Source organism: Diorhabda sublineata, chromosome 6 (genome assembly GCF_026230105.1).
Source record: "Diorhabda sublineata isolate icDioSubl1.1 chromosome 6, icDioSubl1.1, whole genome shotgun sequence".
Lineage (NCBI taxonomy): Eukaryota > Metazoa > Arthropoda > Insecta > Coleoptera > Chrysomelidae > Diorhabda > Diorhabda sublineata.
Window position 1 is genome coordinate 10,787,098 of NC_079479.1, and position 21,933 is coordinate 10,809,030.

The 21,933-nt window shown below is 31.2% G+C and overlaps 2 protein-coding genes across 4 annotated transcripts in view; one reads left to right on the top strand and one right to left on the bottom strand.

Moving 5' to 3' along the window:
* Nucleotides 1-1,436: 1,436 nt before the first annotated feature.
* On the bottom strand, nucleotides 1,437-5,248 carry LOC130445715 (proteasome subunit beta type-4). The gene is made up of 4 exons (XM_056781541.1): nucleotides 4,840-5,248; nucleotides 4,578-4,784; nucleotides 3,161-3,296; nucleotides 1,437-3,101 (listed from the first exon to the last, which is right to left on the bottom strand). Exons 1-4 carry the CDS (start codon nucleotides 4,944-4,946, stop codon nucleotides 2,799-2,801), a joined length of 753 nt encoding a protein of 250 aa, XP_056637519.1. The 5' UTR covers nucleotides 4,947-5,248; the 3' UTR covers nucleotides 1,437-2,798.
* Nucleotides 5,249-5,778: 530 nt separating this feature from the next.
* Nucleotides 5,779-21,933, top strand: part of LOC130446121 (histone acetyltransferase KAT6A) — a 48,018-nt gene continuing 31,863 nt past the window's right edge. For 2 of the 3 annotated variants that reach the window (XM_056782209.1, XM_056782210.1), the window contains exons 1-11: nucleotides 5,779-6,355; nucleotides 9,184-9,426; nucleotides 11,660-11,991; nucleotides 13,603-13,807; nucleotides 13,870-14,089; nucleotides 14,168-14,583; nucleotides 16,120-16,386; nucleotides 16,450-16,650; nucleotides 17,280-17,488; nucleotides 19,614-19,959; nucleotides 21,651-21,912. In XM_056782209.1, coding sequence (XP_056638187.1) covers nucleotides 6,331-6,355; nucleotides 9,184-9,426; nucleotides 11,660-11,991; nucleotides 13,603-13,807; nucleotides 13,870-14,089; nucleotides 14,168-14,583; nucleotides 16,120-16,386; nucleotides 16,450-16,650; nucleotides 17,280-17,488; nucleotides 19,614-19,959; nucleotides 21,651-21,912 — 2,726 coding nt within the window. In that variant the 5' untranslated portion in view covers nucleotides 5,779-6,330. The remainder of the gene's footprint in view (nucleotides 6,356-9,183; nucleotides 9,427-11,659; nucleotides 11,992-13,602; nucleotides 13,808-13,869; nucleotides 14,090-14,167; nucleotides 14,584-16,119; nucleotides 16,387-16,449; nucleotides 16,651-17,279; nucleotides 17,489-19,613; nucleotides 19,960-21,650; nucleotides 21,913-21,933) is intronic. The other variant, XM_056782211.1, reaches the window with a different exon arrangement.

Below are 21,933 nucleotides of genomic sequence, written 5' to 3' on the forward strand. Positions count from 1 at the left end.
AACGGGAAAGAAAGGACGCCATTTCCTCAAACGGAATGGCCTTCACACAAAAACTCCATTTTATAAATTTATTGATAGTTCTACAGATTAAAAAATTTAATTTATATTAAATATATATGGTTTAGGAGGTAAGTATATTGTTAGATCGTGGTACATACCAAGCAAATCATTCGCTATAAAGAAACATTCTGAAAAAAATTATCATAAATTGTGATTATTTGTTGAAAATTTATTGAGAGTTCTACAGATACAGGTTAAAAAATTATTTTTATTATTTTTTAAAGTTTAAATTTTATTTCAATTTCGAGTTGAAATTAGAGAATGGAATAAACTGTTCTATACAGAGTGTTCCGGGGAAAAAATTCAGAAGTGAGTAGGTGACGTGAAAATAATGCTGTGACATAAACAGAAATTTTTCATACGACTTTCCGTCTTTGAGTTATAGGCCTTTAAAGTTCTATACTACTATCTGAATGCCAGGGGCGATTCATGCCCAATGGTTAACAATGCGTAAATTTTACAGGGACAATCTGTACAATCTAAAGATGTAAAATGCCTTTTTCAATCGATTTTTTTACAAAAAGATACTCTTTGTTTAACTCGATAAAATTTATGGTTTAGGAGGTATATAGATTGTTAGATCGTTGTACATGTCAAGCAAATCGTTCGCCATAAAGAAACATTCTGAAAAAAATTATCATAAATTATGATTTTTTATTAAAAATACGGTAAGAGTATGATAAATCACCCCACGACGATCATCATGAAACTCTATACATAGACTATTGATGATACGAGAAATCGATTTATCATATCTATTTTATACGGAAACATTTACTTCCGGAGATACCGGAAGTGGCCATTATCTCTGAAAGGCTAACAGATATCGAATCATGGATAACTTTATTCGATAGATCTCATCAAGATCTATCTGTGTGTGAAAAGTTATGATGATTGACGCATACGCGGAAGAGTTTCTGTGAAAAAAGTAAGACACTGGCTGCTTGGAATATTGCTAATGGATAAGAAGACATCAGATTTGAAGCTCGTCCAGACAATGAAATAACTTCAGAGGTCTTGATTCCTCTAATCAAAAAATCACGTCGCTCCAGGTACATAATTCATACAGATGGCTGGCTAGCCTATCGATACCTCAGCAGAGTGGGTCAATCACAAAGAAAGATTTGTTTCTGATAGCGGGGATCATACCCAAAGAATTGAGGCCAGCTGGAGACATTCTTCCGCAATAGGCATGTACCTTCAGAAGATTGGAAGGACAGAATCATAGAATATTTACATGGTGACGAGAATATCGTGAATCTGACCCAAAAACAGACCCATTCATTTCATTAATATAAGAAATCAAAAAAGATTTTCAAATGTAAAAGTTATAGATTAAGTCCAATTAAAATATTTGATTGAAAAAAATTATTTTTGTTTACCTTTATTTCAGTCTCTAACACAACCTAACCTCCTATCTTAACCTTACAAAAATTAGTAAATCTTCATTTTATGTTGATTTTTCGTGAAAATAACTAAGAATAAATAAATAAACATTTGTACTACATACTATAGAATATCATATTACTGGCATGAGGAAAAACTTTAAAGAGATTAATAACTAATCTAGTAGGCTACTGTCGAATAAGCTACTACGTAATATTCAATTAAAAATTTCAAGCGACTCAATTTGTTAACACGTTCATGGTTCATGGACAGTACCTGGTGGATGATTTTGATTTTAATGGCAGTAAGCAGTCCCTTAGATTATGCGTGTTTTAAGGTCTATCTTTATGTGTATAGTTTGAGATTGCCTACAAAAGGTTTGCTAATGTGGTGTTGAAGAAATATAAAGTTCAATATTTCGCTCGTCACTTGGGTTATTTTCTTCAGATGAGATTCGTTCTTCTACAGATTCAGAAAAAATTTCGCTATGCTCATAGTTCTCATCTGAACCATATTCATCGTTTTCGAGTTCGTCTACTTCTTCTTCTCCCAACGGATCGTTGGAGATTCTCTCACCATCCATCTATGATTGTGAGTACGATGATAAGAAGCAAAAATATACAGAAAGTAAACATGCAGCAAAGACAATTTCATGTGCTCTATATCAAGTTTATTAACCATAAAAAGAAAAAAGCATCCTGCATATAATATAATCAATATGTTTCTGGTGAAAATGGACACGAGGAAGGACACAAAATGATATTTAATACTGGATTCAGAAGTTTTAAGCAATAATTTTTTACAAGAAATTTTTCGATATTTTTTAATTTTAGACAATCACAGAGCAATTTCTCGTTGAGGTTCCAGAGATCAAAGAAAAACAGAAATAAGGACAGTATGGTGAATTTTTTTTTAGAAAACATTGATGAGACCTCAGCAATTTAGTAACTATTTCCTACAAAATTTTCATTTTTTCGTTTTTATACCTACAACAATTCTAATGGGTTAACAAATTTCCATGTAATATAACTACTGCAGTTTAGATCTCAGTTTTTAAATGAAACAATATTTCTAATAAGTTTATTTATCAAAGACAAATAGCAAATCTAGACAATGATCAGTGCGTGAACATTCCAGACAAAACGAGGTATAGTTATTGGTCCAAACCAGTCGCACCATAATATATCACAGATAAAAAGCCGTGTGGGAGGGGAATGTAATATTTACACCAGTGGAAACATTGAGGTAATATTACCAAGTAAAAGTTTATATTCTTAGCAACAAAATGCTTGTTTTGACTTGTATAATTACAAAAACCAAATACAATCCTTATATCATTAAAAATATGAAAATTATGTCATTAAAGCAATATCCCAGTTTTGTTGGACAGATAAAGGTCCTTCAATTTTTACTCCTTCATCTTTATCAATAATTCCAAGTTGATACTTTGGATAACTCCTAGCATCTCTGTAAAACAAAACTTCCATACATTTGTGTATAAGATCTTTAGCTTCATTCAAAGTTATTTCAGGATTTTTATCAAGAGTTTCTCTTAGAATAGGCAAAGCAATATGGGCCCCGTACCCAGTACAGATTGTTTTATCTGTATAAGCAGTTCCTAGTTTATCAACAGTTCCTAAAAATGGTACACCATCCTGAAAATGGAAAACTCAGTATTACATGATTATAATATAATTACAACTGTTTTATTTACCTGAAGACCACCAATAACAAGGTTGTTCCAAAACGGATCTAATTTACTTCTTCTTTGATACATGACTCTCGTCAACCAACAGTACAAAGATTTGGGTTTCATTTTAAGTCCATCATCAATACATTCTTCATCAATACTAATGGATGTAACAAATAAAATATGGTTATTCCATATCATATCAACACTGACCCCTCATAATTTGATACGAAATTTGGTATAAAAGTTGTCCTCATAATGATTAAAAAGAGTGGCAATTTTTGCTTCAAATATCTCAAAAAGTTTAAAAATTAGGACTATGTAAAGTTTTCCAAAATCCACCAAAAAAAATTAACAGATGTATCGTCTCTGTTAAATCAAACTGGCATATGTGGAAAAATGAAGTTTTTCAGTTATTAATATCAAAAAAATTAGCTGGGTATATATTTAAGTAGATATGATCATTATGTTTATAAAAATATAGATCTATTGTTTGATACGCCAGTCGCTGTTAAATAATCTATAAGTAACATTTAAATGACAAAGTTGACTGTCCAATAGTCTTTTACAGCGATAATACAACCCCCATGAGTAGAGCTCTGTTAAATGGGAGACAAGAACATAAAACATATATTTGTTGCGGTATTGTGTTACAATTCCATCACTCGAGAAATGGAGGATCTCTACTTTAGGTGGCAGGGTGTTCGAAAGTAATGTAACAAATTTTGTACCATTGAACAATAACAAGTAGTTGTTACTTCACCTAATACTTGCTCTTTCATGTAAGTGACGACTTTGTGCAGACTTATCTGTTGATGCGAACCTCCAAAATGCAATAGAGCTGTAAGCATCAGATCCATATTAGAGTGTAAACTGCACAAACAAGTATCAATTTTGTCACAATTCAGATACTATCCAAACTGGTTATGGTGAATGAATAGAGAATATATCTTGACATTGCAGTTCTTCGTAAAAGATTTATGGAGATCCAAAAGAATTTTCTTTTGTTTGCAATCTCCTTTCTTTGTCACAATCTCTTTTACCAGCACATAACCTCATATTCAAACCATTCTGAAACTGACTAGAGGACAGGCCAGTGTAGACTTATTTAGACTTTAATGTCATAATTAGTTATTTCAGAAAAATATACTTTAATTAGGCATTTAATCATGACGTTATTTGATAAAGTATATTTAAGTGATGTGTTTCATTGCAAAAAATTACAACATATAGAATAATATTTCTATTTTAACTGATTGTCGCACAAGTTACCTGGTATCGTAGAATTACTCACATAACAAAAGAAAGAACATTTAACAAAATTTTGAAACTGTTGAAGATATTTGAAAAAAAAATTTTTCTTAATCTCTATGAGGACAACCTTTCATTTCATATGGATGAGCCATATTATAAATTTTGCAAAATATAATATTGTACTCACATTTTTTGCTCTATAAAGCTTTTCACATACTGAAAATCTGCATAATCACCTCCTGCTCCTAATATAATATTTTGGTTGATGGGAATAACTCGAGGGCAATTTCGATAACGGGCCAATGAGCCATATGAAGCAACTAAATCTCCAGCTACAAGTACTCCTTTATCATATGTAATAGCTATTATTGAAGTGGAAGTTGTTACAGGAGATCTAAGAAATAGATTTAGTAATAATGCAAATTATTTAAAATAAAAATCTATCTTACTGAGTGAATGTTTTCGGAGTTGCTTTTGTTCCTGGAAAATTGTATAATTTTCCCGGTATAGGTCCATTATTCCACAGAGGTGGTGCACTTCCTAAATGGTACTCCATGTTGATAAACTCGCCAAATAGACTAAATAATTTATTTCAAATCAAGTTACTTATTAACTACTGGATGATAATCAAAAATGTTTGATAAATGACAGTTGACATTCTGGTTGAGCGATATATCAATCACTGGAGTGCCAATCCCTATCTTAACAGTGTTATTTCAATTACTTTACACATTACATTCAATAAAAAAATTAAAAGTGAATAAATAAATTGAATGATCTTAAATTTACAAAGCCTAACCTCAAACGCTTTTTATTTTTCATTTATTTTATTAACTAAATAATCAATGCACCATAGAGCTCTTATATAACGTTACACTTTGTAGTTTTGTGAATGAATCCGAACTGAAAGGTTAGATACATTAGTATCCTGTCGTGTACCGCGGGAAAGTTAAAATAGCACATACATTATTAGACATTAACTTTGGATATCGACAATTAGAAGTGTTTCTCTACATAGTCTACAAACAAAATCTTTTAATAAATCACCCGATAAGTTTTCATAATTTCTCATACACGAATATACATTTTTTGGTAAAATGATTGTTTTGTAAATAAATATTCATTGTAGCAGAAAATAGTCAATGGATTTTTTTGTTATTGTTGTGATTTTTAAAAAATAAAATGTAACGAAATGATTTATATAAATCACAAGAAGTAGTTATAATGTATTGCCTTCTTCATTCAGAAATATACTTATATAGGTGTAATTTCCTTGTCCCGCTACTTTACAGCGCTTTAAAGTGAAAAATAAAAATGGAATACAAGTATTTACAATGCCGTTGGCAGTGGAAACAGGTATTATAAATTAATTATAATCTCTTGGGAACGTAAACAGGCGAATTCAATGTGCGCGCGCTTAACGCGACCTGTATCATTTCGTCACATATATTAACCTTTTGTTGTATTGCTTTGAAGTTAATTATGTCCATCAAAAAATAATTAATATGATACTAAACATGTAAACTTATCGATCAGTGATTGAATTTCGCATATCATAAATTTCGTTCGAAGTGTTATGATTGAAGTGAAACAAAAACGGTGTTTGATGGAAAGTACAGAATATTTTCTAGAGAGAACAGAAATATCTCGACCGTTGGTTGCCGCCGGAAGAGTGGCTTGTCATAGTCATCAGACAATTAAATATTGTCACATTCTAAACGTCTGGTGTATATTTCGAAGTGCTATTTAATATAACATATTTGTGAGAATAGTGTGAAATCATTTGAAATTTATTATTACGCTTGAAAAACTATTAATAGGCGAAAACAAATAATGTTCACTATTTCACTCGCCCAAGATGGCTGCCGTCGGATTTCATTTTACTTTTATGTTGTGTATGAACTACTCATTATTTCAGCGTGGACAGTAATGAACCGTATATGAAACATTTTACGACATACAAAGGTATGTAATTACTATTTAAATATAGTTAAGTAGTTATTATGTTGCAATTAATACTGTTTTATATTGGTTTTTATTTTGGAGTGTGAGAATCTGGGTGCCGCCGGATACTGAATTGTATATTTCAATAATTTACTTCTATTTTCCAATAATTTTACCCATAACGATTCTTGATTATTGAATGAAATGCATCTCATGGCAACAAATATGTTTCATTGTGGTAATTACTTGAACAATATAAGCATGTTTATTTTGGCAATTCTATTTGTTTTGATGCTAATATGTATATACTTACTAAAAACAACTTAGCCTCAAATTAATAAAGTTTCAGACTCATGTAATGTTTTGGGTTTATATTTATTTTCTTATAGATGCACATAAGTAAGTTTGTTATATATTTAACATATTTTTGGTTATAGAAAGTGAGAATCTTCCTTGAACAAATAGTGTTAAATCCTTCCCATTTCAGCCTTCTCTTTTCATTTTTATATGCTAGCTACCTTTTTTTGTACTATGAATATCACTTTTTCCGAATGAAAAAGTTTCAAATACTTTGATATTATTTTACATTTCAAGTGAGGATGCTTAAAGCTGTAAGTCCATATTTCGAACATTATTTGTTGATCCTTGGAAGAAATTAATTTATAATGCCCCAATAAGTTGCTTTGAAAATAAGTTTGAATGTAGTCTACTTATGATTGTCAAAAAAATATTTGGAATAACTAAAATGATTAAGAAAACTCAATAAAACTGAAAGGAATTTGTCATTCTCATAATAGCACAAATGACTTCTCAGCAACATATTTTATTACAGGAAAAATATCTTTCATTCATACTTTCTTGTGTACTCACAACTTTCAAATTCATAAAGACACCATCAACAGGTCTTCACTGTTGTATTTGTGAATTGGAAAATATACAGTGGTAGTATTGAAAATGAGTGATGGGTAAATTCCCGTAAAATATTATGAGGGTCTTGGGATTTTTGGGGAAAAAAGATTTAGAACGTCTGTAAAGCTAGAAAGGTCAAGTCGACAGAATCACTCGTTTTTAGTTAAAAAGTTAGTGATAATTTAGTGATGACAACAGATATTTGGTGCTGTGATAGGTGAATCAAAAAAGAAGAACACTGCTAACTTTTAATTTAGCTAGCAGTGTACTGTTTGTGACAGTGTTATGATACAGTTGCATCGAAAGTCACATGAGCTAATAATTTAGTGCTGAATTAGTGCTGCCTGAATAAACATCGCTGCTACAGGCAAACATTGGCAGAAAACTCTTCCTAGCACTATTACTTTTCCACTGAAATGGAGATCCGAATTTCCAGTGGATCGTAAAAGTTTAAAACCATATTTTTTTATTTATATTTAAGTATAGTTCTCCCAATATCAATTGTAGATAAAAACCCTTGCAGACAATTTTGTTTGATTTATCGTAGGCGTAGATACCCCATATAATAAATTTATTAAATTATATTATAACATATATTAAATTTTATAAATACTTTTAAATATATATATATATATATATATATATATATATATATATATATATATATATATATATATATATATATATATCTTATCCTTGTCCATAACGAATACTGATTGTGGTGGAATGTTAGGTAAAAGCTGTTCTATGTCTAAAAGAACTTCGGTAGTCTTTTATCTGACCCAAATAATTTTGTTGCCATCAAACCATTCTTGATGATTCAGTTATTGCCATCCGCTTATTCAATTTTTTTTGTTTAAAACCACATGCTGACAAAATGCAATGTTTCAAAACTGGTATAAATGTATTATGGATAATCTGCTACCTTTTGCTCTATTACTTCTAATGTAGCAACCCTGTTCTCCTTGTATAAACTATAAATTGTCCTACATATAAAATCTCGAGTAGCTATGTCAACTGATTTCAGTTTTTCTTTACATGTTTTTCAGTTCTGTGAATAATCCACAGCAACCCCTTTCGTGACTATTGGCTAAATGGAAAATTTATTTACTCTAGTTAATTCAGGAATTCTTATTATGATTGCATTATCAGATTGCTGAATATTTCCTTTTTTTAAACATTTGAATATATTTAAAAAAACTTGCTGTGTTTGTATATCGAAATCTTTATTATTAAAGTAATGCTTGTTTTTATTCTCACTACACTGTGCAAGTTAATTGTCTTCATTCGCTCATGGTCTAAAGAATGCCATATTTTTATTTATTTAAAGAAATTTATGAATAAAATGAATCTCATCAAACGACGCCACCGCTTATTGTAGACTATCGAAGAAGTTGTATACATATGGCTTCGGCCAATAAAAATGCATTTATGTTTACGATTCGATGTTTTCATTGGTAAACAGTGGAGATGATAAGTCCACGTGTACTGACGGTTTGTTAGATGCTTACCGGGGAGTAAACATTATTTTTTCTTAATTTGGTATGAGTGAGGTGCGTATTTATGAAATATTGATTGTTCCTCGCATAACTATCTTTTGCAATTGATATTGGAAGAACTATAACTGCATTGGGGCTACCCAAACGACACCTTTTTCTTGTGGTTCTACTTCCAATTATGTCATTTTTTCTTCTAATAAAAAAATATGTTTATACTTAAGCACCCGAATCCTCTGTATACTAAATTTCATGAAATTAGTTGGAGTTGTTTCCGAGATTCAGATTGTATATATACAAGAATTGCTCATTTAAAGATGAAAATACCACACAAACAAATATTACTAAATAGCAGTTATGAGATTTAATTATTAATAAACAATTTATGAGAATTGATAAAATAGAAATTTTATATATCTTTTTGTGAATAATTAATTTTTTAAGGTTATATAGGAATGTGTGATCCCAGGGAAGTATCCCAGCAAGTCTGGTCCCAGTGGATATTAGAAGCAATAAGAAAAATACGTTCTCAGAAGCAGAGACCAAGTGCTGAAAGGATTTGTCATGCCATTAGACAACACCATAACTATCATGAAGATGTAATTGGTGAACACTTAGAGGCAGCAGTAAAAGAAGGTGTAGTTTTGAAGGTTTTCAATAAAGGACAAAGTTCCTATAAAGATCCAGGTATTTGAAAATAATTTTTCATAAAAATGTAAAAAATTCATACAAATAGGTATCCAACGTACTCGAGTGGGAAATTGTTAGGGGGTTTAATGGGTGAAAATATTTTAATTCGATGATTCCAAATGAGTGTTTCTATGGATTCCTGATTTTTGTGTCTATCGATTTTTATTGAAATTGGTGGGATGGTAGTTTTTTTTTGTCCCAAATATTTCATTTTGAAAAATACAAATTCTTTTTAAAACTAATGCGACGTTTTGAAGAAGATGTGCTATGTTCTTTATTATTTTTTCGTTTTATTTTAAGTGATTAAAGAAATATAATGGAAACTAGTATTTTATCTTGGAAAATTATCTCAATAAATATTAGTTTAATTTGATTCATATTCATCGTCATCAAGCCTTTCAATCCTTTGGATTATGGCTATTGCGCTTCAAAATTCTTTTTTCTTTCTGAGGTGGATTACTCCTCGTTTTCTATTTTTGTTTTCTTTATAGTTTATTGTTTGTCTTGGCGGCTTTTGTTATTATTTTCCATTTCTTCCAGTTCCGGAATTTTTGCCCTCCAGTTCTCTATATTAAGTGCTCTTATGTCCTCTATTTTGTTGATTTTCTTCTCATTCTATGCCCAGCCAAGTTGAGTCTTTCTGCTTTTATGTATCTCATATATTTTCCTTCTCCAACTCTTTCACTATTTCTTCGTTTTTCTTTGCTCTTCTTTCTCCCTCCTGTGCTATGTTTAGACCTGTTATAGCTCTCATTATCTTTCTCTCGGCTCTTTTAAGTTCTTCTTCTTTTTTTGTTAATTACTGTTTTGTTTTTATTTTTTAATAGGTTTTTGTCTCATCAGTAGACTCGATAGCCTTTTTGTATCCTTTCCTTTATCCTGTCTCTGGTTATTACGAGGATAATTCCAGAATTATTTGGTGCAGCAAAGAAAATACAAAAATTTTGGAAAAAAATATATTTATGTTTCAATGTAATCTCCTTTTAGTTCCCTCCATACACTTTTCCCAGCAATGTTCAATAAGTTCGATACACTTTTTATAATAAGTATCCTCAAACTCTTCAAAATAGCCAATAACTGCCGCCATCACCTCTTCATTGTTAAAAATTTAATTTTGGGAACAGAATATAATCCGAGATAGTTTTATTCCAAATCTGTGCTTCGGAATGAAACTAATAAAAAATTATATCGAATGACATAGAGTCCTTAATTTCAATAACACCATTTTGAGTGAGCTACGTTAATGGGGAAATGGAAAATGAAAGAAAGGAAAAACCTATTTAGTGACAATATAGGAAAAATACAGGGTACAGTCAGGTAATCTTGATGGTCATTTTATTGTTCTTCATTGACCGATATATCATTTAAGTTCTGGGTAATTGAACAACAGCAATGCGGTTTAGCACCATCATGTTGGAAGTGAATGAGATCTTCTAGCAATATCATTTTTATAAGGTGGAAGTTTATTCAAATGTAGTCTTTTTTAAGACATTCCTACTTGGTGTACCATACAGCAAAGTGATGCTCGATAAAGTTATCTAAAACTTCTATTTTAACTACTCCACCCAAAAGCAACTGAATCAGATGTCAATGTACCATATTTATGTGTTTTCTTTGTTGGGCCAGCCACTTCTTGAGCCATCCTCGTATGTTACCGATCTCCCAAAAGTCTACATTTTTTATTTTGCCGTGATTACCTTTGTTGTAGCAAATTTATTTTCTAGATAAATTTACTTCAAACATATCTGATTGTGGAGTGAAAATTGGTTTCTTACCGCATCTTTTGCTTCTTTTCGGCCTTTTTTTGTGTCGTGCACTAGTTACAGAAACGTTTAATCCTCGTGGTATGTAATCCCGGTATGTAACTGTTTTCGTACGTATACACAAGTGCCGTCAAATCAGTTTTTTTATTTTATCTATTCTACCCATAATGAAAATAGTCCAATTACTTTTTTGAAGACACTGCATACAAAATACTGACGCGATTCCGATACAGGATTGTACTTGTTTATGTTCATGTATCACTTTGTCCACGACATGTTACCATATGTTAAAAGCAGATACAATTATAATATTGTAGTTTAAATATAAAATTACGGCATAAAAATTCTCAAGATACATAAATTTATTCAAAAAAAATACAGTTTCTCTAATAGTTCGATCAGAGACTTTTAAGAAAAATTCCCTTTACATAATCTACTACTATGTGTGAAATATATCAATTTTGCAGGTGGTAACCAGAGCATTCTCAGAATCGAGCAAGGCAGTGATATAACTAAAGTAGTTGCTAAAGCTGTTCGAGAATTAGGAGAAAGGGATGGTTCTTCTATGAAATCTATCGAAAAACACATAAGGCATTCACATACGATTGAAGAATCCAACGAATGCGATTTAAAAAGCGCCATTAATACGGCTATCAAGAGAGCCCTTACAAAGAATACCATCGTACAGGATGGTAAAAATTTTAAATATAATTATAATCACCCGAGTACGGGAGCTAAAAGAAAATCAGAAGGAACTAGAAGGTCTTTGAACCAAGAAGATTCTATTCTGCAACCTAAGGTGGGTGTTTAGTGATGCTATTTCCAAATTAATATTAATGATTATAAAGCATTTCATTACAACAATGATAATTTCATCAGTGAAATATATAAATTAACACGTTGAGCCCTAACTAAAATTGATGAACTTCTCTGTGCCCAAAATTATTTTTGTATTTTTACACTTCATAAGGAGTGTGGATCCAAGCAAAAAATTATGTTTTGTGTGCGGTCCACTAGCCAGCTCTATGCACAAGGGAAAGTTTATCGCTAAAACTTTCCCTTGGGCCCAAAAAGGTTCTATGGACCGCATACAAAAACATTTTTTGTACTTTTCATTCGAAATAAATTTTTCATTATATTTCATTGAAAGTACACCCTACTTGTAGTATGGAAAAACAAAATTTTCTTTGCTTTTTTATCCTTTGAATGATGATTTATGCTTTCATGTGAAGTGTACAAAAATGTGTTTTGAATATATTATATGAGATCCAGGTATTGTAAAGGTAGAACAAATTAAAAGTTTTTAATCAAATATTATTTGAATTAAATTTACAAAAAAGAAGCAAAAAAAAAGAACTAGCAAACTGCAAAACACATTTAAATACGGTCTCAGTTCAGTTGTGAGCCTATGGACTGCACCTGAGCTCAACGTGTTAAAAGGAAGTCTTCGCCAAATTGGTAATGACTAATTATTGTGAAGTTATAGTAATTAGGGTGGTTTATTTATTTTTATCTGCTACGAAAATATCGTCCAAGATGACGAAAAAAATTCTGGTAAAGTTCGAGTTATTTTAAAATCAATATTTAGAGGTGCCGTATCCCGATTTTTTATTTCACATTTAAATTACTCGGGATTTTTTTTGGAATTTTGATGCAGGAAATTGAAGGGCCTACAAAAAAGTTCTGAAATAATTTTTCGCCAAGTCCACTTGGTTAAAAGTTATTCGCAGCTAAAGCTCAACCCAAAATAATATATTTGATGGCTTTCACAATCTACTATAGTTTTCTACAAAAAATATCTTGAAAACATAAAAAAATATATTTTTCGTCATTGTTCTCATCTTTACTTCCCTACTTATTGAGAAAAACTTATATGTACGATTTGAGTAAAAGCATTGAAAACTGAATTCAATGTAATTTATTTCAATTAACAATAAAAAAATTTGTTCAATTTCTTATTTCTTAGACCTTTTAGTATTCAGGAAATAGACTAAAAGGTCATCAATATGATAAATAAAATTGTATTAACTTGAATTTCCGTTGTTTTAAGCTGCTTAATTATTGATTCTGGGGTAGATGTCCAAAATGCTCTTCTTTTGATTTTTCAGAAGAGATGTTCAAACAAATTGTTGATAGCGTTAATATGTTCCACTTTTACTTGTAAGTCTTTATGACTACCTTGACTTAGTGAGATTCCCTCCTATAAAAGTTTAAATAGCTTGAGGACTAAGTTGCTTTTATATACCATTCTGTTATGATATTATTAATTATATCTAGTGTCGTATGAAGAAAATTAAGTTCGATTGTGTTTGAGTTATCGAAATTTTGACCATAATAGTTGGAAACATATAGAAAGAACAAATTGAAGAAATATATAAATAAGTAACCTAACCTAATAAATGTATTCCAGACACCGACTCCTTTGCCTATTTGCTCTGAATGTTTGGGCACCGAAACGAAAAATCGGAACGGAGTTTTCGAAAAGTTAAGTGCCTGTTTCGAATGTGGAGCCCTGGTTCATTTATCGTGTACCTCCAAAGAACAGGAACTATCTACTTTATTGGTAAAAGGTGGTAAATGGTTTTGCGAGGAATGCAAGACGTGCGATGGTTGTGGTGAGTCTTGAATCTTCAGTTTAGTATTGTATTTTGGAATTAACTGATTTTTTATGTTTTAGGTAATACAGGAATATCCATGTGTCTGTTATGTTGCTGTAGCTGTGACCGGAAGTACCATATGGGTTGTTTAGATCCTCCAGCAGAGAAAAAACCAAAGTGCCCATGGAGGTGTAAACATTGTTTAAATCATCATGACAATAAGAATTCTAAAAAGCCAGGTAACGGCGTACGTAGAAAATTGGACAAAGTTAGGGAGAAGATAAAAGAAAAAAATCAAAAGTAAGTTTCACATTCACTTATATTGAGCATACCACATTTTCTAGTGAAACACTTCACATTTATCTCTTTTTTTATTAGATCAAAAGATGTAGGATTAATTCCAGCTACAGTGCCTCCCTCTTCTAAAAACGATAATGTTAAAACCTCAGTTCGAAAGAACAGAGTTCCTCCTATAAATGATAGCGATAAAAGCGAATTTGAAAATATCTCCAATACCAATTTAGAAAAAACGAAACAAGAAAATGATCAGCTGGATGTTAATGATAAAATGTCTAAGGAAAAGCAGAAGTTCTTTAGAAGTTCGGCTTTCAATTCAGAAAAGAAAAAAGATGGAATCGGTAAAAAAATTGATAAAAGCTCTAAAAAGGAGAAGGAACAAACTAATAATGGTGAAAAGTTAAAAAACGCAAGTTCTGCGAAAAATAAAAGAAATTCCAAGGTACAAAACAGTGATAAAAATAAAACATCAACAGTGGATTCAGAATTGAATACAGGTAATGAAAATCCTTCGAAATAGTATTCATAAACCTAGGTTTTAGTGGCAGAAACTAAACTTCATTTCTTTTACTTTTCGTTTCGATTTTAGTAAAGTCTTTTTCTTTTAATACTACTTTCATTCAATGTTGGATGTAAACATTTTCTATTAGCTTCTTGAAACGTTATCTCTGTATTTTCCCCGCCACATCATTTTTTGTCCATGACATTGGTTATTCTGGGTTTTATAAGAATTTCTGGATGCAGAATTTTGTTTTAGCAGTTAACACCCAGCATTCGAAGTGTGGCTATTAAATAACGAAACTGGTGATATAAAATATGCTATTTTGATATTATGTATATTTATTATCATCTTCAATATATACCCCTCTTCGAAACAGCATTATCACAAAAATTCATTGTCATACACTTGTTTCAATTAATTATAAGTTTCAGTAGTAGTTTTTACAAGTTTCATTTTCATGGCCAAACAGCTCAAATATATTAACGATGGCGTCGGCTACACTGGTTTGTTTACAGACATGGTAGACATCGCATTCGAAAGAGTTCGCTTCAGGCTAAACGGCTGACAAATGCTAACTTTTGGCGCATGTGTACTTTTTCTGTAGCAGTGTTAGTCTCGTTACTTAATAGCTACACCTCGTGGTTGTTTCATTTATTCTTTTATTTTTACTAAAATAAGTTTTGAACACTAATCAGTGATATATTTGCCATTCATGTCAATGACCTTTTGCTTCGTAAACCATAATTCTGTCACTAAAGGACTTGGTTTCTACCCAAACTCTCAATTTTTTTTTAAATATATTTATTACAGAATAAATCTGCAAAAGCAAAAGGGATATAGATCTAATTTAGTATTAAAATAATTATAACTAAAAATTTTTGCACACTGCATAAAAATAAAAAGCCAAAGGGAATTTAACTACTGAAAAACATACCAGATCTTTATAAAAATGGTATGATTAGAAAATTAAGGTTTTCTTTAATAAATATTGTCTGTTTCATAATTTTCTATAACGCATTTCTATCTGTTATTATGAAACAGAGTCTGTTATTGAAATATCAAGAAGTTGCATATGTGCAGTAATCAAAAAATACTTTTTCGAAAATTGACTACATATTTTCAAAGTATTGAAAAATTTTTGAATATATAAAAAGTTGTAATATAAAAAATTAAAGAGAGTAATTTTTTCAAATATTAGCTGATATCTCTCGGAGGAAGTGTTGCAATTTCATGGTATATCAAAACTTTGCTCCCGGCTATTTTACCTTAATGTGTATATTAATTGTGGTATATTATCGATGCAGCATAACATATTTACCCTTATATTATTTTGCATCTTATCTAAATATTTGACGCACTTCATTTGTAATTTGTTTTCCTTGATTTTCAATACCTCTGTTTTTGATAGTTTCGTTTGATGTCACAGTTAGTATTGCAGTGTCATTAGCAAACACATTTATTATTGTTTTCGAAAGGTCCAATAACTGCACTACATTTTCTTTGATATTCATTATATATTCCTTCTCTACAGATTTGAAAGCACCGTCCAATACAAATGAAAAACCAACAGATGAAAAAGAACAATCTGAAGACGAAGATAGTAATGACAGTTCTTCAGAGGATAGTTCGTCTTGCGTTTCATGTTCCGATTCGGACACTGATTCGTCCATTGATAATTCAGATTCGAAAACGAGCATGCGGAATATAAAAATACCCAATATATTTAACACCAAACAAAAGAATGTCAATACATTTGGCGGTATGGTTACTGATGAAGATAAACCTTGGGGATTTGCAGGTAAGTAATTATAATTTAGGTGAATAGTTTGAGTAAATCTAAAATCTCGATATTTATTTTTAGCCGCTGCTGCAGAAGCAAAACAAAAAGAATCTAAACTCGAAGAATCACCAACAAAAAAATCCAAATGTAACGAGAATCTGTTTATAACCGCTCTAAAGGAAGAAGGATTGCTAAAAGATAATGCGGTAGTTTCTCCCACTAAAGTTGACGATATATCTTCAGATAAATCACAGAAAACTCCAGGATTTGGACAACTCAAAGGTTGGTAACTTTTATTTTAATAACTAAGAATAGCATGTGAATAGAATATCTGGCATTACTGTCCCAAAAAAAAATACGAAAAAAGTTTTACTCGTGTTTCTTGTTGGTTTTTTCGTAGGGCTTTTCTGGAACTTTGAGTCTTCTGGCGGGGATTTTCCAACCAGATAAATTTCTGACACTATTGCACCGAGCAAAGTTGAAAGAAAAAATTTTCACCCATCAGTTTTTCCGGCATATTTCTCATCAGAAAACAGTGTACTATTTTATTTTGCAGCCAGAAATACCATTTAGTGATGAACTAACTTTTATCTAGGGGTTTACGAAATCAAACGTATACCAAATCGATGCTGTAGTCTAGCTCTGAGTCTATACCAGACTTATGTTGATTCCTCTATTCACATCAAATATTTTAAAGTTTATACGAATAGTTGATTAGGTGACCTAAAACTTCTTATAGATCCCTTTAAACAGAAGGCGGCTTCTGTGTTTAAACGATGCGAAAAACTGTACTTTTGGATTTATTAAATGACTTCAACGTTTTTCTTGAAGTTCCTAAATAACAACAATAGAGCTGATTAATGAGAGCTTGAAAATCAGAAAGTTTAAACTTTTATAAAATATTTTTTTAGGTCTTTTTGATGGTCTATCACATCTGTTTGCGGCTCCTTCGGAGAGTCGAGCCAGCAGATCACAGCCTAATTACAATCCAAATAGAAGAAAACCAAAAGATGCAAAAGATGAAGACTGTCAAATTGAAGAAAAAAAACCCGACGTTGTAGATTTTAAAGAAACTATAGAGGAAAAAAAGTTAGTGGAACCTACGAAGATTCCAATACAGGTAAATTTATGTTTACATATAGTTTGATATTGCTCTGCGTTAATGATTTCATTTAAGAATTTTCACATTTTGTATTAAGAAGTTTTTCTCCTGAGTTTCCAAATAAAATATTATTTTTATGATATATCACAGTAAAAAGAACACAAAAATATATGAAACATTATTGCGTACGGAAACATGGAAACAACTGTCCTTAATAAAAAGGAAGAAGACGACCTGAAAATAATTGAGAGAAAATATGATAATGTATGTAAAAGCACAAAGACTAAATTAGGCCGGACAATCATGAGAAGGAAACCTACAGAAATGGGGAGGAGGATAACTCAATGGATACCTCTTTGTACAAGAGGCAGAGCAAGAAATACCAGGAGAAACCAAATTGAAGGAGATATCAAAATCAAAGGAATAGTATACTGGAAAGTCAATTTCAAAAACAGAAAATAATGGAGAAAGCTGACTAGGACGAATAAAAGAACAAGGGGAGTAATCCACCCCAATAAAGGGATATGTAGGAGCTCCAAACGCTAGCCATAATCCAAAAGATTAAACGGCATGATAATGATGATGAAATATCAGACTGACTGGGGAATCAGATATTATCCTGTAGGATAGGCAACTTTTTAGAATCAAAGCGCTCTTTAGGTTTGTACCATTTTCCGCGCCCCCTCTCTTAATCAGAAAACAAAGTATTGTAAATTTAAAATATTTTTCCATATCTTCAATTAGTCACAAAAAATGTATTTTAAAAATAAATTGAATAAAACTGGGTAATATTCATTATATATTTTACTTTTCTAGTGCTAAAGATGAGCTTGTTTTACTTGTACGTAATTTATGCGGCTTAAGTTGGAAGTTATGTCACCGATCAACAGTGCGGCGCTCTTATGGTAGAAATGGACAAAAGCCATTCTTGACGGCTTTTAAAGAAAACTATTGTTCATCACTTAAAAATCAATATATTTAAGATTTCTGAATACAAAGATAATTTTTAAAGAATTACAAAATAATAATTAATATCACAACAATAAAATTTACAATGCATGAATTGATTGAGAAAAGATACATCTGAAAATTATATTGAGTCACTGCTCGTTGACATACACTCATCAGGTGACGTAATGAGGACAAGTTGTCCAGTTCAAATTGAATTGATTCCAAAGAATATTCGTCATCGTTCAAAAGATATTTTTTAATGTCCCCTAAATTGTGCTTTGAATTTGCTTGCAGATATTAAAGGGTCCGAAGATATTCAAAGATGATTTAAAAGATCAACATTTGAATTGGCTCTACTATTTTTGCTTCGACAAATGGTTGAAATGTATGACAAAGTGTATTGATCTCAATGGAGAATCTTTTTAAAAACAATATCCAATTACAAATATTTGTTTTTGTTATCTCAAAACTTGACTAACAAACCTCGTAGTACAATTTTGTACAGTTTTGATTATCAACTTCATCTTTTTTTCGTGCGTTACTTTTATAACGCTTTCAAAAGAAAAAAAATAAAACCAAAAAATTACTGAGTATGCGAATAAAATTCCAACCAAACAAAATTTATATAAACATCAACTACCCCATTGTTTTCAAAGTTTCGAATTTGTTCGAGAATCTAGTAATTTCTATAAGTCATAGAAGTTGTTATCAATTGTTCTAAAATTAGGCTACAATGCATTATTAAGGTCTTATTATGCTCGATATCAGAACTAGTTTAAATATCCACAGCACGAATTCCACTTATAGAAAACTAAGTATAATAATAAATAAATAACGTTTTATTTATTTGGTGTTTTGGCTTAACACCTTTATTTTTGTTATTTTGTTGAAAGTTAAAGTGATGTCAGAACTTGAAAATTTTTCTAAAAAATAACAGGATATTTATTCAAGTATACCTGAAATCAAGAATATTTATTGAAGGCATTCAAATATTTTCTTATATACAATTACACAAATAATCACAATCACACTTTTTGGCGCTCTTTCGTTAACAAAGCTCTCGTCTTCAGACACCAAAGACAAACGGCAGATAATAAGTTTGTTATTAAATCGTGCGTGTGTGAATGTCACAAACTGTGAACCTAAAATTCTAAATTGGCTTAAGCTAATGGAATAATATTTTGTGTTGTAGTTGTCACCACTTCGAGCTGATGCGATAATCGAACCAGATACGGACCCCAGAGTCAAACCAGAGGTTGAATGTAAAGCCGAATCCATACCTGCCGAATCTATCTCTGAACCTAAAGCGGAAATTTCTACTTCTTTGACACCGTCAAATTTGGTGAAAACGGCAGTTAATTCTAAACAACACGAGAAGAGGAAATTGATTAAATCTGAAAATCAGAACGTTCCTATATCAGAAACGGCAACTACCTCTCAAGTTAAGACAAAAACTGACAATGAACCCAGAAGTATGAAGAAGAGGAATCAGAATGTAGCGAATCCGCCGGCTGTGCCTTACCAAAATAACTCTATAAGTAAGTGTTTAATTTTTTAAATTGTTAGGGTCTCAACCCACTGGCTATCGACTGTGTCTAGTCCTTCTACTGCAAATTTACATGTTTTAAAAGAAAATAAAAATAAGAAACGTATATTATAGTCTAAACTTGAAATAACTTATTTTAAAATTATGGGGCAACCTCACGAACTGTCAAAATAAGGTAATGTTCATTTAAAAATGGCCTCGTGGGATAAGCAATTGAGTTTGCCGTAAGCTTGTGCAAATTTATTTGCTTTGTGAAGTTATCTGTTGGTCTCTAGACATCATTATTTTTAGTTTTACTGCGAAAAACCTTCTCAGAGTTTTTACTTAAAGGAGTGCGAAATTTAATCGTGTAAACGTGTATTTGTTGGGTTGTGAGGTGGTAAATAGAAAAGCGGGCTTCAACACGAGATTTTAAATTTTCTGGATGGTCAAACGCAAAGTCGTCATGGCTGCTTCCAGTACCCGTTGAAATTAAGACTCGGTATAACTCTCATTTTGATGTACACATGTCCTATTTTGGAGGTTGCACGACAACTCAGCTACTATTTAAGATAGCGACTCTGCATCACTTTTTTGTAAACCTTTTAAAGCCACAAATAGAAATATTCCAACTACTTTTGTTCCAGAAATACAAGGCGAAAACAAAAATGTTCACTTTTGGAGATGTTATTATTTCTCAGGTCCTGTATATGAAAGAAAAAAAGGAAATCTGCTTGTAACAGATATTTTTACATAAAAATCAGTGTCGTATTTAAAATTTTTTATACATACTTCGTATTTTTTAAATGGATCACCCTGTATATTTTAGCGTAAAATATTTCCTCTGAATACATTCATGTATCACAACCTAATCTTCAATAAAATTCAGCTTCAAAAATCAGAAAAATCCATATTTATATTTGCTTATTTAATAGTAGGACATGAATTCTCTCACACATACATTTACTTTCTTAAAACGCCATGTGACTTAAATCTATGTATTTAATTATATTCAAAACATAAACTCAAAATACCACTCTTCAACTTAAACTCAAAAATGTTAAAAAAAAAAAAATAATAGTTAGTTTACTTTTAAAAAACATGCTATGCAAGATCTATTGTGAACCCCCTTTACTAGATCTGGCCTGGACATGTGTGTTACAGCTCTGCATACAACCCCAAAGATATATACTATTATTTAAGTCAACTAATGATATTAATTCTTCGATTTCGACTTCGGTCAGCTCAGGTACCTGCTGTATCAGTGCATACATAAATTGTGTTTTTGTGTTTCATCATGTAATCGCCAGTTATTATACTTAATTCGTATTTATCAGTCCTTTTCAAGTCATAGTTTCTTATGGACAGTCTCTGTATAAATAGTCCAATTCTAGTGCACGGCTGAGGTATTTAGCTTTGTCTAGTATTTATTTTGCTTTCTCATTCTCATATACCCCTTTATGCTGGCACACAGATAAGGAGAACATTGTATCCTTTTCTTGCCTGGTTCATTTTTTGTTTCAAAGACATTACTTGATCAGCTTTTTTATTATTTGTTAGTTGATATTTTTTTCGTGACAATCTGACTGTCTGTTCATATCTTCCAATAGTTAGATTCTCCGCCTGGAAAGTGGCAGTATTGATTTTGTTTTGGAAGCATCATAATACCATGTAAATTAATAATATATATTTAAATGTTTTTAGTTGATATTAAGAATATACATTTAGCACCGGGAGTCACTCAGAAAGATGTCGAGCTTTTTAAGGAAGCTAGAGAAAGAGCCGCTGAAGCGACAGCGGCGCTGTTACCTATTCCGGTGCCGCCTAAAGTTGAAGTAGCACTGAATACATCTAATTTGGGTCCATTGAACCCACCATTGGAAATAAGATGCCCTTCGGCGATAGAATTTGGGAAATATGAAATAAAAACTTGGTATTCAAGTCCCTTTCCCCAAGAATATGCCAGGTAGGTGAAAGCATATTTTAG

Excerpts from the sequence above, each read along its gene's own strand:
- LOC130445715 (XM_056781541.1), bottom strand. The coding sequence starts at position 4,946 with ATGGAGTACCATTTAGGAAGTGCACCACCTCTGTGGAATAATGGACCT. Across the intron at positions 3,297-4,577 it reads AGCTTTATAGAGCAAAAAAT|TATTGATGAAGAATGTATTG; the intron begins GTGAGTACAATA and ends TACATCCATTAG. Across the intron at positions 3,102-3,160 it reads TTGTTATTGGTGGTCTTCAG|GATGGTGTACCATTTTTAGG; the intron begins GTAAATAAAACA and ends TTCCATTTTCAG.